General features: G+C 53.3%; 1 protein-coding gene across 8 annotated transcripts in view; it reads right to left on the bottom strand.

Annotated features, from left to right (window-relative positions):
• Positions 1-20,073, bottom strand: part of KCNAB2 (potassium voltage-gated channel subfamily A regulatory beta subunit 2) — a gene marked incomplete at both ends in the record, with an annotated part of 56,295 nt that overhangs the window by 11,038 nt on the left and 25,184 nt on the right. For all 8 annotated transcript variants that reach the window (XM_080690558.1, XM_080690559.1, XM_080690560.1 and 5 more), the window contains 5 exons: positions 1,936-1,980; positions 3,670-3,714; positions 6,242-6,321; positions 15,340-15,377; positions 16,027-16,070. In XM_080690558.1, the coding sequence (XP_080546684.1) occupies positions 1,936-1,980; positions 3,670-3,714; positions 6,242-6,321; positions 15,340-15,377; positions 16,027-16,070 (252 nt within the window). The remainder of the gene's footprint in view (positions 1-1,935; positions 1,981-3,669; positions 3,715-6,241; positions 6,322-15,339; positions 15,378-16,026; positions 16,071-20,073) is intronic.

The raw sequence follows: 20,073 nt of genomic DNA, 5'->3' as shown, positions 1-20,073 counted from the left end.
TGGATTTATTTTTTTGCGGGTCTGAGGATGGAACCCAGGGGCATTCGACCTCTGAACTACACCCCCCGCCCCGTCCTATTTTTTTTTTATTCTTTATTTGAAACAGGGTCTCAAGTTGCGGAGGGTCTCACTAAGTAGCTGAGGCTGTACAAGAACTGCGATCCTCCGGTCTCCGCCTCCAGAATGCTGGGATTACAAGTGTGCGCCACCACGCCCGGCTCAAATTTTTTAAAAATTAAGAATGAAGCATATTTATTTCCTCTGTGATCAAGTTTTTCCAACTCCAGAGAGGTTACACCACGCCCGGCTCAAATTTTTTAAAAATTAAGAATGAAGCATATTTATTTCCTCTGTGATCAAGTTTTTCCAACTCCAGAGAGGTTATAGGGCCGGACACCTGGGAGATGGCGGGGGTAACTGGTGGCTCAGGGAATTTGGGGTGATGTGGACAGTTCACAGCGTTTCTGTGTTTTCCAGGAATTTTAGGGCATCGCCTTTGTAATCAGAGACGGAAAACACACAAAAGGCCCTGTAAGTAAAAATAAAAATCAAACAGGCTTCAGTAAAAGATGACTTGGGCTGGGTGTAGTGGCACACGCCTGTGATCCAGGACTTGGGAGGCTGAGACAGAAGAATCACAGGTTCAAGGCCAGCCTCAGCCACTTCACAAGACTCTCAGCAACTCAGTAATACCCAATTAAAAAGAAAAAGCTGGGTGTGGTGGCACATGCTTGTAATCCCAGGATCTGGGAGGCTGAGACAGGAGGATCGTGGTTCACCAACAGCCTTGGCTATTATTTTGTGAGGCCTTTTGCAACTCAGTGAGACCCTGTTTCAAAATAAAGAATAAAAAAAAAAAATAGGGCTGGGGGTATAGCGTGGAGGTAGAATGCCTCTGGGTTCCAAGTCCAGTACCTCAAAAAAAAAAAAAAAAGATAAAAGAGCTGAGGGTGTAATTTGGAGGTAGAGTACCACTGGGTTTAGCTCCCAGTATTAATAATAATAATAATAATAATAATAATAATAATAATAACAACAACAATAATATAAAATAGGGCTAGGGGTGTAGTTCAGAGGTAGTGTACCCCGGGGTTTAACCCCCAGTAGCAATAATAATAATAATAATAATAATAATGCCGGGCGTGGTGGTGCACGCTTGTAATCCCCGTGCTTGGGAGGCAGAGACAGGAGGATTGCACAGGTTCGAAGCCAGCCTCGTGCACTGGCTTAGGAGACCCTGTTTCCAAATAAAAATGTAAAAATGGGTCTGGGAGTATAGCCCAGAGGTAGGAGGGCTTCCAGGAACCCCAGTACCACCAAAAAAAAAAAAATATATATATATATATATAAAATAGGGCTGGGGTGTAGTTCAGAGGTAGAGTACCCCGGGGTTTAACCCCCAGTAGCAATAATTAATAATAATAATAATATATAAAATAGGGCTGGGGTGTAGTTCAGAGGTAGAGTACCCCGGGGTTTAACCCCCAGTAGCAATAATAACAATTAGTAATAATAATAATAATAATAATAATAATAATAATAATAATAAATGTATAAAATAGGGCTGGGGTGTAGTTCAGAGGTAGAGTGCCCCTGGGTTTAATTCCCAGTAGCAATAATAATAATAATAATAATGATATAAAATAGGGCTGTGTACTTCAATCCTCAGTACCACCACCACCACAGCAAAAGAAGACAAGCTGGACTAAAGCTGCGTTTCTGGGTGTCCCTCCCCGGGGTGGGCAGGTAGCCGTACATGTTAGCCGGCCTGGCCGTCGGGCACAGGGGACAGGAGCCTGCACTGGGCGTGGCAGATCTCCCTTCTTGAGGCTGACTGTCCCCTGCCCCCAGAGCTTCCTAACTCGGGGTTCCCACAGAGAGCACTGCCCAGCTGCTGGACCCCTGGCTGGGAGCCTCGCGTGCCCGTGTACCTACTTTCCACCCCAGAAGATCTTGGTGGTGATGACGAGGCTGGACCGTCTGTGGGACAGAAAGAGGAAGTGGCATTACTGGACCTAGCCCCTGGAGGGTTTGTCTTTACCCCCGCCACCCTCGGGTCTCAGGCAGGGATCCCCTAAAGCCTTCCCACCTGGGGGCTTGGGTATGATAAAACAAGCATTTCCCCATCCTAGATACCCATCCTGTGCCACGCCTGGGGTCTCTGGCCAGCCTTCAGTGCAATGACCACCCTTGGAAGTGAGCTTGGCAGAGGGGGCTGGATAGCAGGAGTCCCCAGTGTGACCGAAGCTGGGAGGAGGGGGGCGGACAGTTGGGCAGGGATCCCTTTCCAAGGCAGGACATAATCCCTGGGGCGGGGTGCTGCTGACCTCCCAGGCCCCTGGCTGTGCTGCCCTCCCTGGTGGGAGCTGTGGAGGCAGGCAGAGCCTCAAAGCTGGAGGCCTCCTCTGAGGCCACTCAGTGCTGGCACGCAGGCCAGAGGGGTGACCAGCCCCCCACCCTGCGTGTGTTCACCCAGAATTTGCTAAAACGTGCGGTTTCCTTGAACTGCCAAGGGAGGTGGAATTGATCTGGGATCAGTCAGACCGAGGGGAAACAGCTGGACAGGGTCGGGGGAGGGTTGTGAGGGACCCGTGCGGATAGGGAGGGGTCTGCCAGGCAAGTGGTCCTGAGACTCTGAGTAGCATGGGGAGGGGGAGGGAGGGCGGGAGGGGAGACCCGGCTTTATTAGTGTTTCTGTTATTTCTGAAAATAAAGCCATGCTGCTGAGGCCCGAGGCCTGCGGAGGCCCCAAGTGTGGCCCAGCGCTCAGCCTGGCCTGACAGAGGATGGGGGGACCTGTCCCAGGAGCCGCCTCTGGGACACGGCCCAGAGGCTCCATCACCTCTGGGGGGGGGGCAGGCCCCGAGGGCAATGGAGCAGCTGGGGACTGGAATGAAGGTCTGCTGCTTTTTGGGTGAGCGTGGCTGACTTCCAGGTTGGGTGGTGACTTCTAGGCTCAAGTCAGCCTGCATGGGAGATCTGACACAGGTGTCTTTCTAGGTGGGGACAGTGGGCTCCAGAATGGCTATTTTCTAGGGTCCTGTGGATTGGGTGACATCTAGCCTCTTTTCTCGACTTCACTTGATACCCAGACTCCTCTGACTCTGAATACTCTGGCCAAAAGGTGGAAGGCCTCTGCACCCCGACCCTCTGCGGTACCCAGGTCACCCTGGCAGCTGTCACTTGTAGCTCTTTTTGCCTCAAGACTTTGTCTGGGGACCGCCTCCCCCCAGTCCCTCCAGGTGGCGGGAAGGAGGTTTGAGGGCAAGGGCTGGGGCAGGCGGCCAGGACAGTCTGCCGCCATTCCACTGTTCCCAGGCAGAGTTGCCTCTACCTTGATTTTGCAGACACTTGGAGCCTTGGCAGACCCTTGAATGTCCATGATGTGAGTATTTGCTCCTGTGGAGGAGCATGGGCTACCACCATTCTGGGTGTCCCTCCCTTCCCAAAAAAAAAAAAACCCAAAACAACAAAAAACCCGGGGTACTTGCAGACCTTGGGCACTCTACTGGTAAACGAGGAAGAACACCCTCTAAGCCCTCATTCTTCCCACCGCGATGGCCGGCCCACCCGGCCAGGGGCCCCAGAGCACATGGCCTCTCCCGTGCCCCTCCCCTTTCCTTCCCCATGTGTGTGCCCTGGGACGGACCGCAGAGAGCGAGTATTTACCTCCACCCTTTCTTTTTAATGATGTTTCCTAGTACCACTTCGGCCCTGCAAAGCAAGAGAGACAGATCTCATCCCTGCAGAAGGAAAATCAACCCCAGTCTCACCGTGACAGCCAGCCGCTGGGTCTCTTCTGTGAAAACACCACTGGGCCCAGAGAGCCAGGCTGAAACAGTGCAGCTGGACTCAGCAGCTGATCCAGAGGGAGGCGAGGCCAGGGCTGCTCAGGCCCCGCGGGAGCAGAAACAGCAGCAGTGCTGTTTCTCCACTAAGGTGGGTCTGTGCCCCTTGTCAAAGCGGCAGCAGCCCTGGCTCTCACAGAGCGGGAGGAAGCCATGTCCAGCTCCCCCAGGCCAGCATCCCCCTCCCCTGGCTGGCTGCAGACCCAGTAGGGAAAATGCCTGGCCACGTTATATTTTTAATGGGTAAATTATTTATCAAGTGCTTCCTCTGCTTTCAGCGGTGGTGGTGGGATTTCCAGTGTGTGTGTGTGTGTGTGTGTGTGTGTGTGTGTCTGTGTGTGTGTGTGCATGCATGCACATGCACCTGTGGGGGGAGAGAAAGAGAGAGAGCGGGCGAGAGCCAACCGCTGTACGTTTTGCTGGTGTCACTCCGGGTCCTGCCTCGGTCTGGGGCCAGCTGGGGTCATGAGTGGGTTGTTCCTGCCTCACTTGGCACAACTGTGCTGGATTAACTTTTAAGAACTTTCTGCTTGTTGCAAAATGTTTCTGAGCAAAAACAACAGACGGAGAATGATCCACACCCCGTGCTACATTCCGGTTATAAAACCGCCTGAGTCATCCGCTCAGAAATAATGGGCTCTAATTTGCAAGCTGCTTAGCATCCATGCCGAGCGCTCCTCGTTTATGGTCGGGCTGCGCAGAGAATTCGCTCAGCCCTGGGCCTTTTCCTTTTATTCCTTGGAGCCGGAATTGTTGGACAAAGGATTGGGAAAGGGAAGAAATGGCGTGGGGCTCGGCTACAGACTGGGATCTAACCAGAGCCTGTTGCTTGGGGTCCTGGCTGTCCACTGTAAATGTAGGAAGATTGGCCTCTGTCCAGGGGGGACATGGAAATCCTGCAGTTCTCTGGGACTAGCCCGAATTAGTGTCAGCACAGAAAGCAGCGTGTGTAGGGAGGTCCTACTCAGGTGGTTCAGGGTCATCACCTGTCCCTAGCCCTTTCCCAGAGCAGTTTCTCTTGGCCCATCCTGGAACACAGTGCTCAGCTTCCCGGGGAGGGTGGCGGCTGGCACAAAGGCGCTGAGGAGGGGTCCCGATGGCTAGTGGAGACATCCAGGGCAGGGGCTCTAGGAGCAATGGGACCCCCACCCCCTGCCCCGTGGAAGCTGCCCCCCAAGCCCTTGGCTTCCAGAAGGCTGTAGGCCTGCCCTGGACTCAGCGTGCTTGGACTGGCATGCCTGGCAGGGACAGAGTGTAGCTGCTGAGAGATGGAGGGTGCTGGGCCCATGCTCAGGAGCTGGAGGAGGCTGCACAGAGCTGCCTCCCACCCACTCTTGTGGGCAGCCAAACCCAGGCTGCAGCCAGGGCAGAGGCTCAGGGCTGGGATGCCTCTGGGCCGGGCCTCTGCACTGGGCTTCTTGACCTCTGACCCCTTCAGCTGAGCTCTTCTCTCTGTCTGGAAAGCACTGCACTTAGTTGGGAAGCTGCCAGTTTGGAGAGGGTAGAGGTGGGGGACTGTGGCACCGGAGAGGGAGGAGGGCTGCTGACGGGGAGGAGAGGAGGCGTAGGGCCCCAGCTGGCAGCTCCACGGGCCTTGGGTCAGGACCGAAGCCAAGCCCAGCTGAGCCCCCTGACATTGGTGCCGAGGGCCCCATCGCGGGCAGCAGGTAACAGTCAGGTGCCGGCCCCGGGGCCGCGGTGCGCAGCCGGCCGGAGCAGCAGCTGGCTCAGCTGATGGGAACTTGGCTGGCCCCAGGCATGAGGGGGCCAGAGGGAGGGCTGGGAAAGAGAGAGAGCGCCAAGGAATGATTTCACAAACAAAAGCTGACTTTTGGAAACCTGATGCAGGGGAGTGGATGATTTGATTACAGCCAGCCTTTAAAGCCGCAGCCAACAGCTCTGGCTGAAGAGGGCTGAGCTTTTACATAATTGAGTAGGAAAGTTCTCTGCCAAGAAGCCAAGCGCTCCCTCCCGCCCTGGGCTGGCGCCGCTCCCTCCAGCTCAGAGAGGCCAGCCTTCCCCGCAGCCTAATTGCATCATTAAGCCATGCAAATGCCAGGCATTTGGCGCTGGCTGCAGGTCACCCTGCAGGTCAAGAGTGCCCGGACAACAGCTTAATCACAGCCCTGGCCCCGCACAGCGTCTTGGCAGCTGTGGGCCTGTGGTCACCTTGGTGCTCAGACACACAGGGAAGTTCAGGAAGCGAACAGCGCCCGAGTGTTCTGGGGCTCTGGCCCCATAAAATACCCCCGGAGGCCATTTAGAGCCTGCCAAAGAAGACAGAGCGGGAGGCTTGCTGGCAGACGCTCTTGGGAAGGAGGGCAGCAGGGACACGGAGCCCTGGCTCCGCCGGGGCCTCTCGCTCCTTCTCTCCCATGTGGAAAGACACGTACTTGCCGGCCGCGTACACTTCGGCCGTGTCGAACAGGTTGATGCCGTTGTCGTAGGCCAGGGTCATTAGCTGCTCTGCCATCTGAAATGAGAAAACGGAGCTGCCGCTGGCCAGCACTGACTTGGTGGCCCAGCTGGAAGGCCCAGCAGCTCTGGAGCACGGAGCTCGGGGTGTGACCCCGAGGACCCCTGGAGCCCGCGGACCCGGGGCCTCACTGGACAGGGTACTCTCTCGGCTCTCCCCCGTCCTCCTCTCCACAGCACAGGAAGGCAGCTCTCAGTTACACACCCTTCCAGAACAAAGAAGGCAAAGCAGATGAAGAAACGGCCTGTGGACCGTGACTTCTTGAGAGCAAGGGACCCATCTAGTGGGGTCATCGCAGGGTGGCGACCCTGTGATGAGTGGAATAGTGTTCCCCCGAAATACACCTGTGCCCAGAAACTCAGCCTGGAAATAGAGTCTTTGTGAGTGCAGTCAGTTAAGATGAGCTCACACTGCTTCAGGCTGGCCCCCAGATCCAGTATGACTGGTATCCTTATAAGAATAGAAGATGTAAAGCCGGGCGTGGTGGCGCACACTTGTAATCCCAGCATTCAGGAGGCAGAGACCGGAGGATCGCAGTTCGTGGACAGCCTCAGCTACTCAGTGAGGCCCTCTGCAACTTAGTGAGACCCTGTTTCAAAAATAAAGAATCAAAAATAGGGCAGGAGGTGTAGCTCGGAGATCAAATGCCCCTGGGTTTCATCCCCAAACCCACAAAAAAAAAAAAAAAAAAAAAGGAACAGAAGATGTAAAGCCAGGCGTGGTGGCACACGCTTGTAATCCTAGCATGTGGGAGGCTGAGACAGGAGGATCGCGGTTTACAGACAGCCTCAGCCACTTAGTGAGGCCCATTGCAACTCAGTGAGACCCTGTTTCAAAATAAAGAATAAAAAATAGGGCTGGGGATGGAGCTCGGAGGTAGAATACCCCTGGGTTCTATCCCCAGTATTGAAAAAAAAAAAAAAAAAAAAGATGTAGCCAGGCACAATGGTACATGGATGCCTATAATCCCAGTGATTGGAATTATAGGAGGAGTGCAAGTAGGCCCTTGAGATAGGAGGAGTGCAAGTAGGCCCTGGCCATCACTTTGTAGCACCCAGCAGAAGCTTGCTAGATCCTGGTGAGAGGAATTAATTTTGTTTAAAGCTCTGGTTGTATACTCAGCTGTCTCTTGTGGAAGGAATCTTTCTCAGCAATTGCATGAAAACTATTGTCTTCTGCAGACAGAGAAACAGAAGTCCTACAGCTACTTCGTGGAGGGCCCGAGAGCCGCGGGGCCATGTCTGTGTCTCCCAAAACCACACACCGCCAACCTTGGTGACGAGTAGCTGCCCAGCCCAACCCTGCTGTCTCTAGACCTCGCTCCTTGGCTGGGATCAAGGGGCCCAGGAGCTCACCCATAAATGACAGGCCTCTGGTATGCAGCAGCGAAGGTGTCCCCTGAACCCTGCTGCCCCTCTGGACAGTGCTGCTGCCCCTCTGAGGGGTCACACTTCTCTAAGCTTAGGTCAGACTGCTGGGGAAGCCTACAGTGGGGTGAATTATTCCTAGTTACTCTCCGCCACTGTAGGACAGAAAGCTGGCCATGGGTGTCTTTGTGAGGCTTAGTTAATGCTGAGCTCAATGCCCCAGAGGCCAGGCAAGTGTGGGGGTAAAGAGAGGGGTACTTGAGGGGCCACGGGGCAGCACCCCTCTTGAAGGAACACCAGGGGGAAGGCCCATGCCCAGTGCTGCCCATAGGAAGGTGGGCTCAATGCCATCAGACCCTCTGATTTTTAAGGGATGCCAGAAATTCAGGATATTTCAGGAGTAGGGGTCAGATCGACTAGTTTTCAAATGTTGGCATTGAGCCCCAGCCATTTCAGAGCCTGTCAGCCAGCCACTGGGTCTGAGTCCAAAAGCCCAGGGGCAGTGTGGCCATTGGCGGGGTTCTCTGGACCCACCTGTGGGGCTGATCTGCTGTCCCCTTTCCATAACTCAAGTGCATGCAATGAATGCATCTTCCATGCTGCCACTTCCTGGGGGCCAATGGCGCCCCCTCTGAGCCTCTGCATCTTGGATGCACAGGCTGAGGAGCCCACACCTCTGCACGCTGTCTGCCCGCGACACCAGGGCATCTCCTGAACCTTCCTGAACACGTTCCACAGCCAGCCCGAGCCAGGCTCCGTTTGCCGTGACCTGATTATTAGGGGACCCGAGAACTCCAGGAGGGCTCTGGAAGGAGGTATTTATTTTGTTAATCTTTTGATTTTTAAAAAGTATGTATTTAAGTCGGGCGTGGGGGCGCATGCTTGTGATCCCAGCATTTGGGAGGCTGAGACCCGAGGATCGCATTTCGCGGACAGCCTCAGCTACTTAGTGAGGCCCTCTGCAACTCAGTGAGACCCGGTTTCAAAATAAAGAGTAAAAAATAGGGCAGGGGGTGTAGTTTGGAGGTCAAATGCCCCTGGGTTCCACCCCCAGACCCGCAAAAAAAAAAAAAAAGAAAGAAAGAAAAAAGAAAGAAAGAAAGATGTATTTCAGAGCTGGGTGTGGGGGCGCACGCTTGTGATCCCAGCATTTGGGAGGCTAAGACTCGAGGATTGCAGTTTGTGGCCAATCACAGCTACTACTTAGTGAGGCCCTTTGCAACTCAGTGAGACCCTGTTTTAAAAAATAAAGAATAAAGCTGGGCGTGGTGGCGCACGCTTGTAATCCCCGCGCTTGGGAGGCAGAGACAGGAGGATCATGTAGGTTCGAAGCCAGCCGCACATGATGGCTTAGGAGGAGACCCTGTTTCCAAATAAAAATGTAAAAATAGGTCTGGGAGTGTAGCCCGGAGGTAGAAGGGCTTCCAGGAACCCCAGTACCACCAAAAAAAAAAAAAAAAGAATAAAAAATAGAGCTGGGGTGTAGCTTGGTGGTAGAATACCCTGGGCTCCATCTCTAGCATTGAAAAGAAAGTATTTCAGACATATGCATATTTGCTTATTGTATTAGCATCTTTTTTTTTGTGGTACTAGGAATTGGACTCGGGCGTTCTACCTCTGAGCTACAACTCCAGCCCTATTCCTTAAATTTGAAGTAGGGTCTCTTTAAGTTGCCGAGGCTGGTCTTGAACCTGCGGCCCTCCTGTCTCAGCCTCCCAAGTCCTGGGAATACAAGCGTGCCGACCTCGCCCGGCTGGTCTTGCATCTTTCTTATAGGAAGTTTGCCGTGCTACAGAGAATTCTGTGCTTGGCTTTCTTCACTTACAGCACCTCCTGGAAACCAGTTTATATCAGCTCACAGGGGTCCCTTTCATTCCTTCCTTTGTTTTTAAAAAAATTAAGACGATTTACGAAAATTCTTTTTAAGTTGTGGCAAAATACAATGACAAGATCTGCCGTCCTCCCCACCTTTGCGTGGACGGCTCAGTGGCATGAATCCGAGCACAGCGCCGCTCCACCTTCCCCGCCAGCTCCACAGCCTCCACACCCGTGCAGCCGAGGCCTGGCCCCACGCGATGCCCCTCCAGCCCCTGGCACTCTCCCTCCCACTTTTTGTCTCTATGAGTGTGACTACTCCACATCCTAGGGTGAAGCGGGGGCACCAACCCTCATTTCACCTGTCCCCGAGCAAAAGGAAAGACAGTACGACTGTAAAGATGACTGAGGGCCCCTGGGTGACTATCGTCCAGGAGGAGGGGGAGGAAGAGGAGGGAGGGAGAGAGGGGGAGGAGGGGAGGAGAGGAAGGGAGAGAGGAGAGGAGGAGGGGGAGGGGAGGAGGAGGAGGGGAGGAGGGGAGAAGAAGAGGAGGGAGAGTGGGGAGGAGGAGGAGGAAAAATAAGGGATTTTTCAGGCAGTGCTATAATAATATTAAAATAATAATGATAATAATAATTATTATTACTATATCTAGTACTATAGATTGAACCCAGGGGCATTCTACCTCCAAGCTACTTTTTTCTCTAGTTCTTTTTTAAAATAATTTTTTTAAAATTTTGAAACAGGGCCTCACCAAGTTGCTGATGTTCTAAGTGGCGGAGTCTGGCCTTGGGCCTGTGATCCTCTTGTCTTGCCTCAGCCTCCCAAGTATTGGGATTACAGGCATGTGCCACCACACCTGGCGTTGTTTTTTTTTTTTTTTTTTTTTTTTTAGGTACTGGGGATGGAACCCAGGGGCATTCTACCTCCGAGCTACACCCCCAGCCCTATTTTTTATTCTTTATTTTGAAACAGGGTCTCACTGAGTTGCAAAGGGCTTCACTAAGTAGCTGAGGCTGGCCACAAACAGCGATTCTCCTGTCTCAGCCTCCCCAGTGCTGGGATTACAAGCGTGCCCACCACGCCCAGCTTTTTTTTTTTTTTTTTTTTTTTTTTACACTGCTGTGACTGGGAGTAATTCTTCTCCAAGGTTTCCTATATTAATACAAGCTTTTCCCTACAGAACCGCAGCGCTGCTGTAGGCACCGTGTATCTTGATTTCTTATGGATCCTGGATCCTAGCTTATTTAACAGAACTTCTTCTTCTTCTTTTTTTTTTAACTATTTGCATCTTTCCACTGTCAGAGTGCCAGAAACTGATGTTGGAAGGAACCTGGGCGACACATAGGCTACCTCCCCGTCATCCCCACTCGGGACAAGGAATCATGCCCACCACTGGACACCCCAGAGCTGGTGCTGACCTTTGAGGCCGAGCCCGGTGTGACTGGCACCTGCTCACATCTGGGCTTCTGTAAGGTGGGAATGTTAACACCTCCCGAGCCCATAAAGCGGTGAGCGAGGTAATAACCATGCAGTTCTCGGCCACCACGCTTAGTGATTCTTTTCTTTTCTTTTCTTTTCTTTTCTTTTCTTTTCTTTTCTTTTCTTTTTTTTTTTTTGCGGTCCTGGGGATGGAACCCAGGGGCATTCTACCTCCGAGCTACACCCCCGGTCCTACTTTTTTTTTTTTTATTCTTTATTTTGAAACAGGGTCTCACTGAGTTGCAAAGGGCCTCACTCAGTAGCTGAGGCTGTCCGAGAACCGCGATCCTCCAGTCTCAGCCTCCCAAATGCTAGGATTACAAGCGTGCCCACCACGCCCGGCCCATGCTTAGTGAATTCTTACTGCCCTGCCTGTCTTGAACCCTTGCTCCTCATGGGAGGAGCAGAATGAGGTCACAGAACAGGAAGGCTCCCTTCCTGACTCCTTGAGATAAGTCACCAAGAATGGGCGATGGGAGCGTGGTTGTTACTCCTGCCCGTGGTGCGGGCCAAAGCTTGCGCTGTGTTGGTGCCGAGCTTCCAGCTGTGTGACAGCCCTGCAAATACTGGTAGACAGGTGCTGTGACCTCGCAGAAGGAGGGACAGCAAGCCTTCTCTGCAAAGGGCCGGAGAGAGGAAATGATTCAGGCTTTGGGGCCAGACGGTCTCTGTTGAAACTACTCAGTTTTGCCCTGGAAGCCAGAAAGCAGCCCTGACAGTTGGCAAACAAGTGAGTGGGACCATGTGCTAATAAAACCTTATTTACAAGCTGGGCGTGGTGGGCACGCTTGTCATCCCAGCATTCGGGAGGCTGAGACTGGAGGATCGCGGTTCGCAGGCAGCCTCAGCTACTTAGTGAGACCTCTGCAACTCAGTGAGACCCGGTTTCAAAATAAAAAATAAAAAATAGGGCAGGGGGTGTAGCTTGGAGGTCAAATGCCCCGGGGTTCCATCCCCAGACCCGCAAAAAAAAAAAAAAAAAAAAAAAAACCCTTATTTACAGCCATATGGGTGTGGTGGCGCGCATTTGGGAGGCTGAGACCAGAGGATCGCTGTTCACGGCCAGCCTTAGCTATTGAGCAAGGCCCTTTGCAACTCAGTGAGACCCTGTTTCGAAAATAAAAAAAAGAACTGCCGGGCGTGGTGGCGCACACTTGTAATCCCCGCACTTGGGAGGTGGAGACAGGAGGATCGCGCAGGTTAGAAGCCAGCCGCGCTGGCTTAAGAGACCCTGTTTCCAAATAAATTATAAAAAATAGGTCTGGGAGTATAGCCCAGAGGTAGAAGGGCTTCCAGGAACCCCAGTACCACCAAAAAAAAAAAAAAAAAAAAAAAAAAAAAAGCTGGGTGTGGTGGCGCACGCTTGTAAAACCAGCATTTGGGAGGCTGAGACAGGAGGATCGTGGTTCTTGGGCAGCCTCTGCTACTACTTAGTGAGGCCCTTTGCAACTCAGTGAGACCCTGTTTCAAAATAAAGAATAATAAATAGGGCTGGGGTATAGCTCAGAGGTAGAATGCCCCTGGATTCCATCCCTAGTACTAGAAAAATAAAATAAAATAAAAAAGACTAAAATTAGGGCTAGGAGTGTAACTTGGAAGTTCCATGTCCCTGGGTTCCATCCCCAGTACTGCAAAAAAAAAAACACCCACCAAACCTGTATTTACACACACACACACACACACACACACACACACACAACTGGCTGAGAAACTCCCAGAGGCGGGAAGTAGTCTGAGAGGTGAGTGGGGGCTGGAGAGTAATTGCTTAAAGGCACAGAGTTTCTGTCTGGGGTAATGACGTTTGGGGCCTGGGTAGGGGTGATAGCCGCACAGCAAAGTGAATGTACTTAACGCCACTGCACTATGCACCCTCAAAAATGGCCAAAATGTAAAATTTTATGTTTTCATGTATTTAATAAAAAATTATAGCCGGGTGTGGTGGTGCACGCTTGAAATCCCAGTACTTGGGAGGCTGAGACAGGAGGATCTCAGGTTCAAGGTCAGCCTCAGCTACTTAGTGAGGCCCTCCACAACTCAGTGAGACCCTGTTTCAAAATAAAAATAAAAAAATAGGGCTGGGTGTGTGTGGCTCAGAGGTAGAATGCCCCTGGGTTCCATCCCTAGTACCAAAAAAAAAAAAAACCCAAAATTTTTTTACAAGCAAGGACACTAACAACACTCCCCAAACAAACAACACTTCTCAGTCCAGGAGGCTTCTCTCCCAGGGGCAGGCTCTGACTAGCAGATAGTGACCCAGAAAATAAAGACCCTGCCTTCCTCATCTGGACCACAGCCGGGGGGTCCCTCACTCCTGACGCATTGATTTTCTTTTTCTTTTTTTCCTTCTGGTGACACTCACCGTAGGATCTGACATAAAGATTTTTCTTGCTCTCTGACGCAGCGATTTCCATCTGTCGCAACCGTCCAGAGCCCTGACTGTCACTTGTCATACCCTCTGCCTTCCCACTTGGTCATCTAGGGATGACCTCCAATGGCTCCATCCATGTCACCGTGTCCCTGATGGAGACGAGGTGGCCAGAGCGGCGCCGATCACTCGTCAGTTTCCCCATCATTTGTCAGTACTCTCCACTGTGACTGATCCGTTGGTAAGAAAGTCACCTAGCGGGATAATTCTCGTCCGTCTGCGAGCACGCCGCACGCCGCGTAGCTGGTGTTGTCTGGGGTGAGTCACGCGCCCCACAGAATTCCTCTATCTCCTGTTTGCATAAGCACACTGAAAGGGGCTCCAGGCCTAAGCAGGCTTCACTCATTTTGAGCAAACCTGCCCAGCCCCACGGCTCTGCTTTCTACTCTGAGCTCTGGGAACCGGTCCGGTGGGCCTGGGCCGGGCCTTCGCCTTAGCAGCGCCTGACTTTACCCTGAGGCCACCTGTGTCCAGAACCTCAGCTCACGGGAGAAAAGGTCCATGTCCAGCTACTGTCAGCAAAAGAAGGAGGAACGGGAGCACACAGTCTACGTATTCAAAGGATGGGAGCCAAGGTCTACTGAGAGCCGAGCAATGGCTGCGAACAGGGATTCAAATCAACTCGCTTTTTTCATGGTACTGGGAATTGAACCTGGGATGAACTTAAGCTAGGCTCCCAGCTTTTTTTTTTTTTTTTTTTTTTGGTACTGGGGATTGAACCCAGAAGCATTCTACCTCTGAGCTATACCCCCAGCCCTTTTTATTTATTTTTTATTTTGAAACAGCGTCTTGCTAAGTTGCTGAGCCTAGCCTTGAACCTACAATCCTCCTCTCTCAGCCTCCCAAGTACTGGGATTACGGACATGTACCACCACACCCAGCTATATAATTTTAATTTTGAAATAGGGTCTTACTAAATTACCATGTGCTGGCCTAACACTTTGCCATCCTCCTGTCTTAGCTTCTCAAGTACAGGGACTACAGACTTGTGGCACCTGCCTGGTTCCAACTCACTACTTTTTTCCCCCCCCTGTGGTGCTGGAGGTGGAGCCCAGAGGCTTTCTACCTTTGGGCTACACTCCCAGACCTATTTTCTATTTTATTTGGAAACAGGGTCTCACTAAGTTGCTGAGAGCCTCATTAAGTAGCTGAGGCTGGCTTTGAACCTGTGCGATCCTCCTGTCTCAGCATCCCAAGTACTGGGATTACAAGTGTGGGCCACCACGCCGGGCCTGCAACTCACTAATTTTTAAATGCAGCCGTTCCCACAGTGAGAAGGGCGAAGGTGGTAAGTGCATCGGGTGCAGGTGCTGCCCAGAGCTCTTGAGTAAGTGCCACCGTTCTCCTTTCTAGATATCCCCAATGTCCAGAAGTGCGCCCTCATCTGGGGATGTGTCTCTCTTCTCCCGAGGAACCTTGTAATGCCGGGCAGCATATGGACAGCTCCTTCTTAATGCTACCCCTGTCTCCCAGTTGTGGCGGGATTAGCCCCAGCAGACCCGTTTGCTAGGGTACTGATGAAGGTCCCTCTCCTCAGCTCCCTCTGCTTGCAGGGAAGCTGCATTCCATATGACTGCGGCAGATGTGAGCAGATGTTTTAGATGCAGGTGGGCGCACTCTGAATGTGCGGCTCAGATCTGTATCTGGCTTTGTAACTTGGAACACGTGCCGTCTCTAAATTCTTAGGGTTAACTGGGGAGCGAACGCCGTGCACTTGGGGACCCTGAGTCCCAGGAGCTAGGCGGTAGCCCAGATGCAGCATCTTGCTTGGCTGCTCTGTCTGGCTCACCTTTCCACCATCCCATGAGCAGGGCATCCTTGACCAACAGTGAGAGGCCGCCGTGCTGGCTTCCAAGACCTAGCCACATGCCTGCGGAGGAGGGAGACCTTGCTGGGTACCTGGGACCCAGGCAGCCCCGTCTTACCTCGTCGGTGATCTGGCCTCCGAAGGTCACCCATGTTCCTAGAAGGAGACACACAAGCCTGGGTTAGAGACCTGCAAGGGTGCCAGGCTCTGCCCTGTGTGGGGACGGCCACAGGCAGCCGCGCTGCCCTGCGGTGAATGTGTCCTCTGTGTGTGTGGACGTCCGGCCTCCAGGGCAGGCGTCCAGGTTGTGGGGACAGCTGCTGTGAACCAGGAGGCCTGGGGCGTTGAGTGCTCATCTGGGGCTGGAACCTGAGGGGCTTGAGCAGGGGACCGGACACCGTAGGGAGCGGAATGAGCAGCCAAGGGTTGGGTGCTTTTGCTGGTGGGAAAGGGAGGGAGGGGATGTGTCCTGCAGTGTGGAGCTGGAGGACCCTTTGTGAAGGCCTTTCTATGAAGCTGAGCCCCGTGCCTAGGCCAGGAGCCTTTCCAATTTCCTTGTGTGTGTGTGTGTGTGTGTGTGTGTGTGTGTGTGCGCGTGCGTGCGTGTGTCCTGGTTCTTTCCTGGTCTCTTCCGCTTAGGCCCCTCTCCTCTGCCCCCTCCCTCTTTCTGCCTGCTCCTGGTTACCACGGCAACTGAACCCTCTGAATCCTGGGCTCTGGGTGTAGCTCCCCCTCCAGAAGGGGTGGGCGGCTGGCCTCCCCTCAGCCCACACATCCTCTGTTGTGAGGGGTCCCTCACACTCACCGAGTCCCAGGCAGGAGACCCGCAGGCCGGACTTGCCCAGGTTCCTGAAAAACAAACATGGGGTGGTCCCTTAGCACCAGGGCAGGTGCCACCAGCGGGCTGCCCACCAGCGCCGGCTCCTGCCACTGCCAGCCCCGGTCCATGGACTCCTCCGCCATGCCACTGTGGCCGTGCTGGGGACCAGGGGACGGGCTGTGGAGCCATAGCAGGGGCCGATGGCGATAGTGCCAGGGCAGGCCTCATTTATGGGTGTGAGTGTTTCGGGCCTGGGATGCAACCTGGGGTCCCCTCCTGAGAAGTTGTCCACATTTGTGACTTTGGGCCACTCTGAGGACAGGGATCAGGGATGTTGGTCCTCCTTCCCTGGGCCACACAGATGGTGGTTTGGGGAGAGAGCTAGCAGGGCCAGCTCCAGCCTCTGTCTCTACCACAGCCTGCCCCACAGAGCCCGGCAGCGCACGTCCTACCCAGGCCAGGCTGCTGGGGCTCTGTCACTGGCCACCGAGGCACCACGGGACAGAGTGTACCCAGAGTCTACAAGAACGGGCCTCGGGCTGACATTAAGATCCTTAGGAGGAGATGGCGGGTGGCAGCCTCTGCCAAGGACAGGTGCGCCCGTTGGTCATGGCGCAGGCTGCCTGGGGATGTGTGTGGCGTTTTTATGGGTGGTCTCAGGTGTCCTGTGCCTGGGGTCGCCTGACAGCTCCCTGTGGCAGGCGCCTTGCTCGGGGGTATCACGACCCCACCCTCACCCCACACGCACACCGTTCAGGTCACATCACATCAAGACCCGTCCCCCCCAGCTGGACAGCTCTGGGCTCACGCTCTCCAGCACGGTGCCACGTGGCTCCTGTAAACAGGAGCCACGGGGCATGAGCTGCACAGATGGCGAAGCTGACAGAGGGTGCCGCGGCCCCCGGTGGCTTTGATCCATCTGGGGCTGGACTCTGCTTCTCCTGTGGATTCTGTTGCTATTAGCACAGGACCAGCCAGGATGCCCCAAGGCGACGGGGCACCAGAGAGCTGGGATTGACACCACAGGCGCAGCCCACCTGCGTCCCTAAGGGGCCCTGCCGAGAGGCCACCCAGCTTCTCCTTTTTTTTTTGAACTGGGGCTTGAACCCAGGGATGTTCTACCTCCAAGATACACCCTCAGCCCTATTATTTTGTTACTGTTGTTTATTTTTATTTTAGTTATTAATTTTTTTTTTTGCAGTACTGGGGATGGAACCCAGGGGCATTCTACCTCCAAGCTACATCCCCAGCCCTATTTTTTATTCTGTATTTTGAAATAGGGTCTCACTGAGTTACAAAGGGCTCAAGTAGCTAAGGCTGTCCCCGAACCATGATCCTCCTGTCTCAGACTCCCTAATGCTGGGATTGTTGTGTTTTATTTCAAAACAGGCTCTTACTAAGTTGCTGAGGGCCTCATTAAATTGCCAAGGCTGGCCTTGAACCTGTAATCCTCCTGTCTCAGTCTCCCATGTACTGGGATTACAGGCAGGCAGCTACCCCACTTTTTTTCTTTGTTTTTGTGGTATTGAGGATTGAACTCAGGGGCATTCTACCTCTGAATTACACCCTCAGCCTTATTTTTTTTGTACTTTATTTTGAAAGAGGGTCTCACTAAGTTGTGGAGGGCCTCACTCAGTAGCTGAGGTTGGCCACAAACCTGCGATCCTCCTGCCTCAGCCTCCCAAGAACTGAGATTACAAGCATGCGCCACCACGCCCGGCTCAGATACTCTACTTCTAACTTTAGTGGAGTCTGTGTCCATCCTCATTTTGTTCCCCTTAAATATAAGCCTCGCCCCCTGGGAGGGCACTGTGGGGCTTGAGCCCGACTCTGGCCAACCCCTCTCTGTCTCAGGTCCACTCTGACCTTCTACTGCCTTAATTTCACCGGTTACAAGAGCCCTGGACTTCACCCACATCACGCGCGGCTGCAGTAGGTGCGTATGAGACCTATAAACAGTTTGAAAATAGGTCCCCATGTCCCCAGTTTGAAGGTAGTTCGAAACAGCCCGGCTTTTTTTCTAAACTTTTCCATTAAGGGCCGGGGAGGGGGTGGCTCAATGGTACTACCCTGGCCTGGCATGCACGAGGCTCTGGGTTTCATTCCCCACACAAAAAGAAGGAAAAGGCTCAAGCTGCCTTCCAATTTAAACTAGTGCAGCTGCTGGCCGATTCCGCCCACAGCGGGAGCTGGGATTTTCCCCAAAAGGAGAATTTGGGAGTGTGCTGGGCGCGGGCTGGGCAGGGCTCCAGCCTCGGGTCTGCCCTTCTGGTGGCAGGGCCTGGGTGTGTCCTGACTGCTCCATGTCCCCCGGTTCCCACCTGCAGCAGCGGCTCACAGGCTGCCTCTCTCCCGGGGATACCAAGAGGATGCAATGAGGGGAGGGTCACTAATTCATACAGCTCATTTCTCCAAGGGGCAGGTGCCCAAGAGACAGCACAGGACACGAGGCGGGTGGTGGTGCTGGTGGAGGAGGAAGGAGAATGGCTTTTATCTTGTACAAAACTGACAACAGAAAGGTCAAATGGGAAGTTGGTCATGGTGAGGCATGCTATAATCCCAGCACTTGAGGGCTGAGACAGGAGGATCGCAGGTTCGAGGATAGCCTCAGCAAGCAGTGAGACTCTCATCAACCTAGTGAGACACTGTTTCAAAATAAAAATACAAAAATTGGACTGGGGGTAGGTAGCTTGAAGATAGAATGCCCCTGGATTCAATCATCAGTACCCCCCCCCCAAAAAAAAAAAAAAGGAAAGGACTGGGGGAATAGTTCAAAGGGAGAGTGAGTGCCCTTGGGTTCAATCATCAGTACCAAATAAATAAATAAAATAAAAAGATCAAATGGGCTTAGTAGTATTTAACTGCATTAAAAAGAGAAATGAGAGGCGGGCGTGGTGGTGCACGCTTGTCATCCCAGCACTCGGGAGGTTGAGACCGGAGGATTGTGGTTCGCGGACAGCCTCAGCTACTTAGTGAGGCCCTCTGCAACTCAGTGAGACCCTGTTTCAAAATAAAGAACAAAAAATGGGGCAGGGGGTATAGCTTGGAGGTCGAATGCCCCTGGGTTCAGTCCCCAGACACACACACACACACACACACACACACACACACACACACAGAAATGAAAGTGAGTATGGGGGCGAATGCCTGTAATCCCAGAACTTGGGAGGCTGAGACAGGAGACCCTTAGTGAGGGTCTGTTGCAAAATAAAAAAATAGAGGGTCTAGCTTAGAGGTAGAATGCCCCTGGGTTCAGTCCCAATACCCCCCTCAAAAAAATCTCCCCCTTATAAATCGGTGAACTTGTCTAACGGTCTAGCTGTGCAGGAGCCGACGCAGAGAGCGTGTCTAGGGCTAGAAAGGAAGGCTCGGCCACACGGCTCGGGCACTCTGCAGTGCCCGTCAACCGACCCGTCAACGCGCTGACTTCCCCGCACCAGTTGGCTGTGTCTGTGCTGGGAAAGGACAAAGCTGCTTCGAAAGGGTGTAGTGACCATGCACAAGGGCTGCCTCGTGGCTCCTGTTTAGGGGTCACAGACCCCCTTGAGAAATGGGTAAAGGCTGCAGACTTCTTCCTTGGAAATAGGCGCAGAAACAAATACCCCCCAGAGCACCGTTGGGGCGTTCAGAGGGCTCTGCACCCCACCGGGGCCTGGCCTAGCTAAACCCAGACACCCAGAAGGGAGGCTGGGCCCCATCTCTGCAAACCCTCCTGCACAGGTGACCATGGGCAGCAATTTCCTGCTGAGACTCAGCCGGAGGCCAGGTTTTTTAGTTTGCAAGAAGTCCTCTTGCAAACGTCCCTTTTTATGGCGTGGGCCTTGGGCTGGGATTCGAACCCAGGTCCTCAATGCCAGAACAGGCTGCACGTTCAGAAGGCCGGAGCAGCTTGAGCAGAAGATGGGTGAAGACGGGACAGGAGGCTGAGCCCACCTGTGCGTGTGACTGAAGAATAAAGTCACCCATTGCCTGCCGTTGGGGGCGGTGCGGCTGAAGCCGTTCCTGCTCCCCAGGTCCGTTTTATCCTGGTTC

The sequence above is a fragment of the Muscardinus avellanarius genome, assembly GCF_963383645.1.
Source record: "Muscardinus avellanarius genome assembly, chromosome: 3".
Classification (NCBI taxonomy): domain Eukaryota; kingdom Metazoa; phylum Chordata; class Mammalia; order Rodentia; family Gliridae; genus Muscardinus; species Muscardinus avellanarius.
Note: the sequence above shows the minus strand (reverse complement) of the source record. Positions and strands in the feature narration are given on the sequence as shown.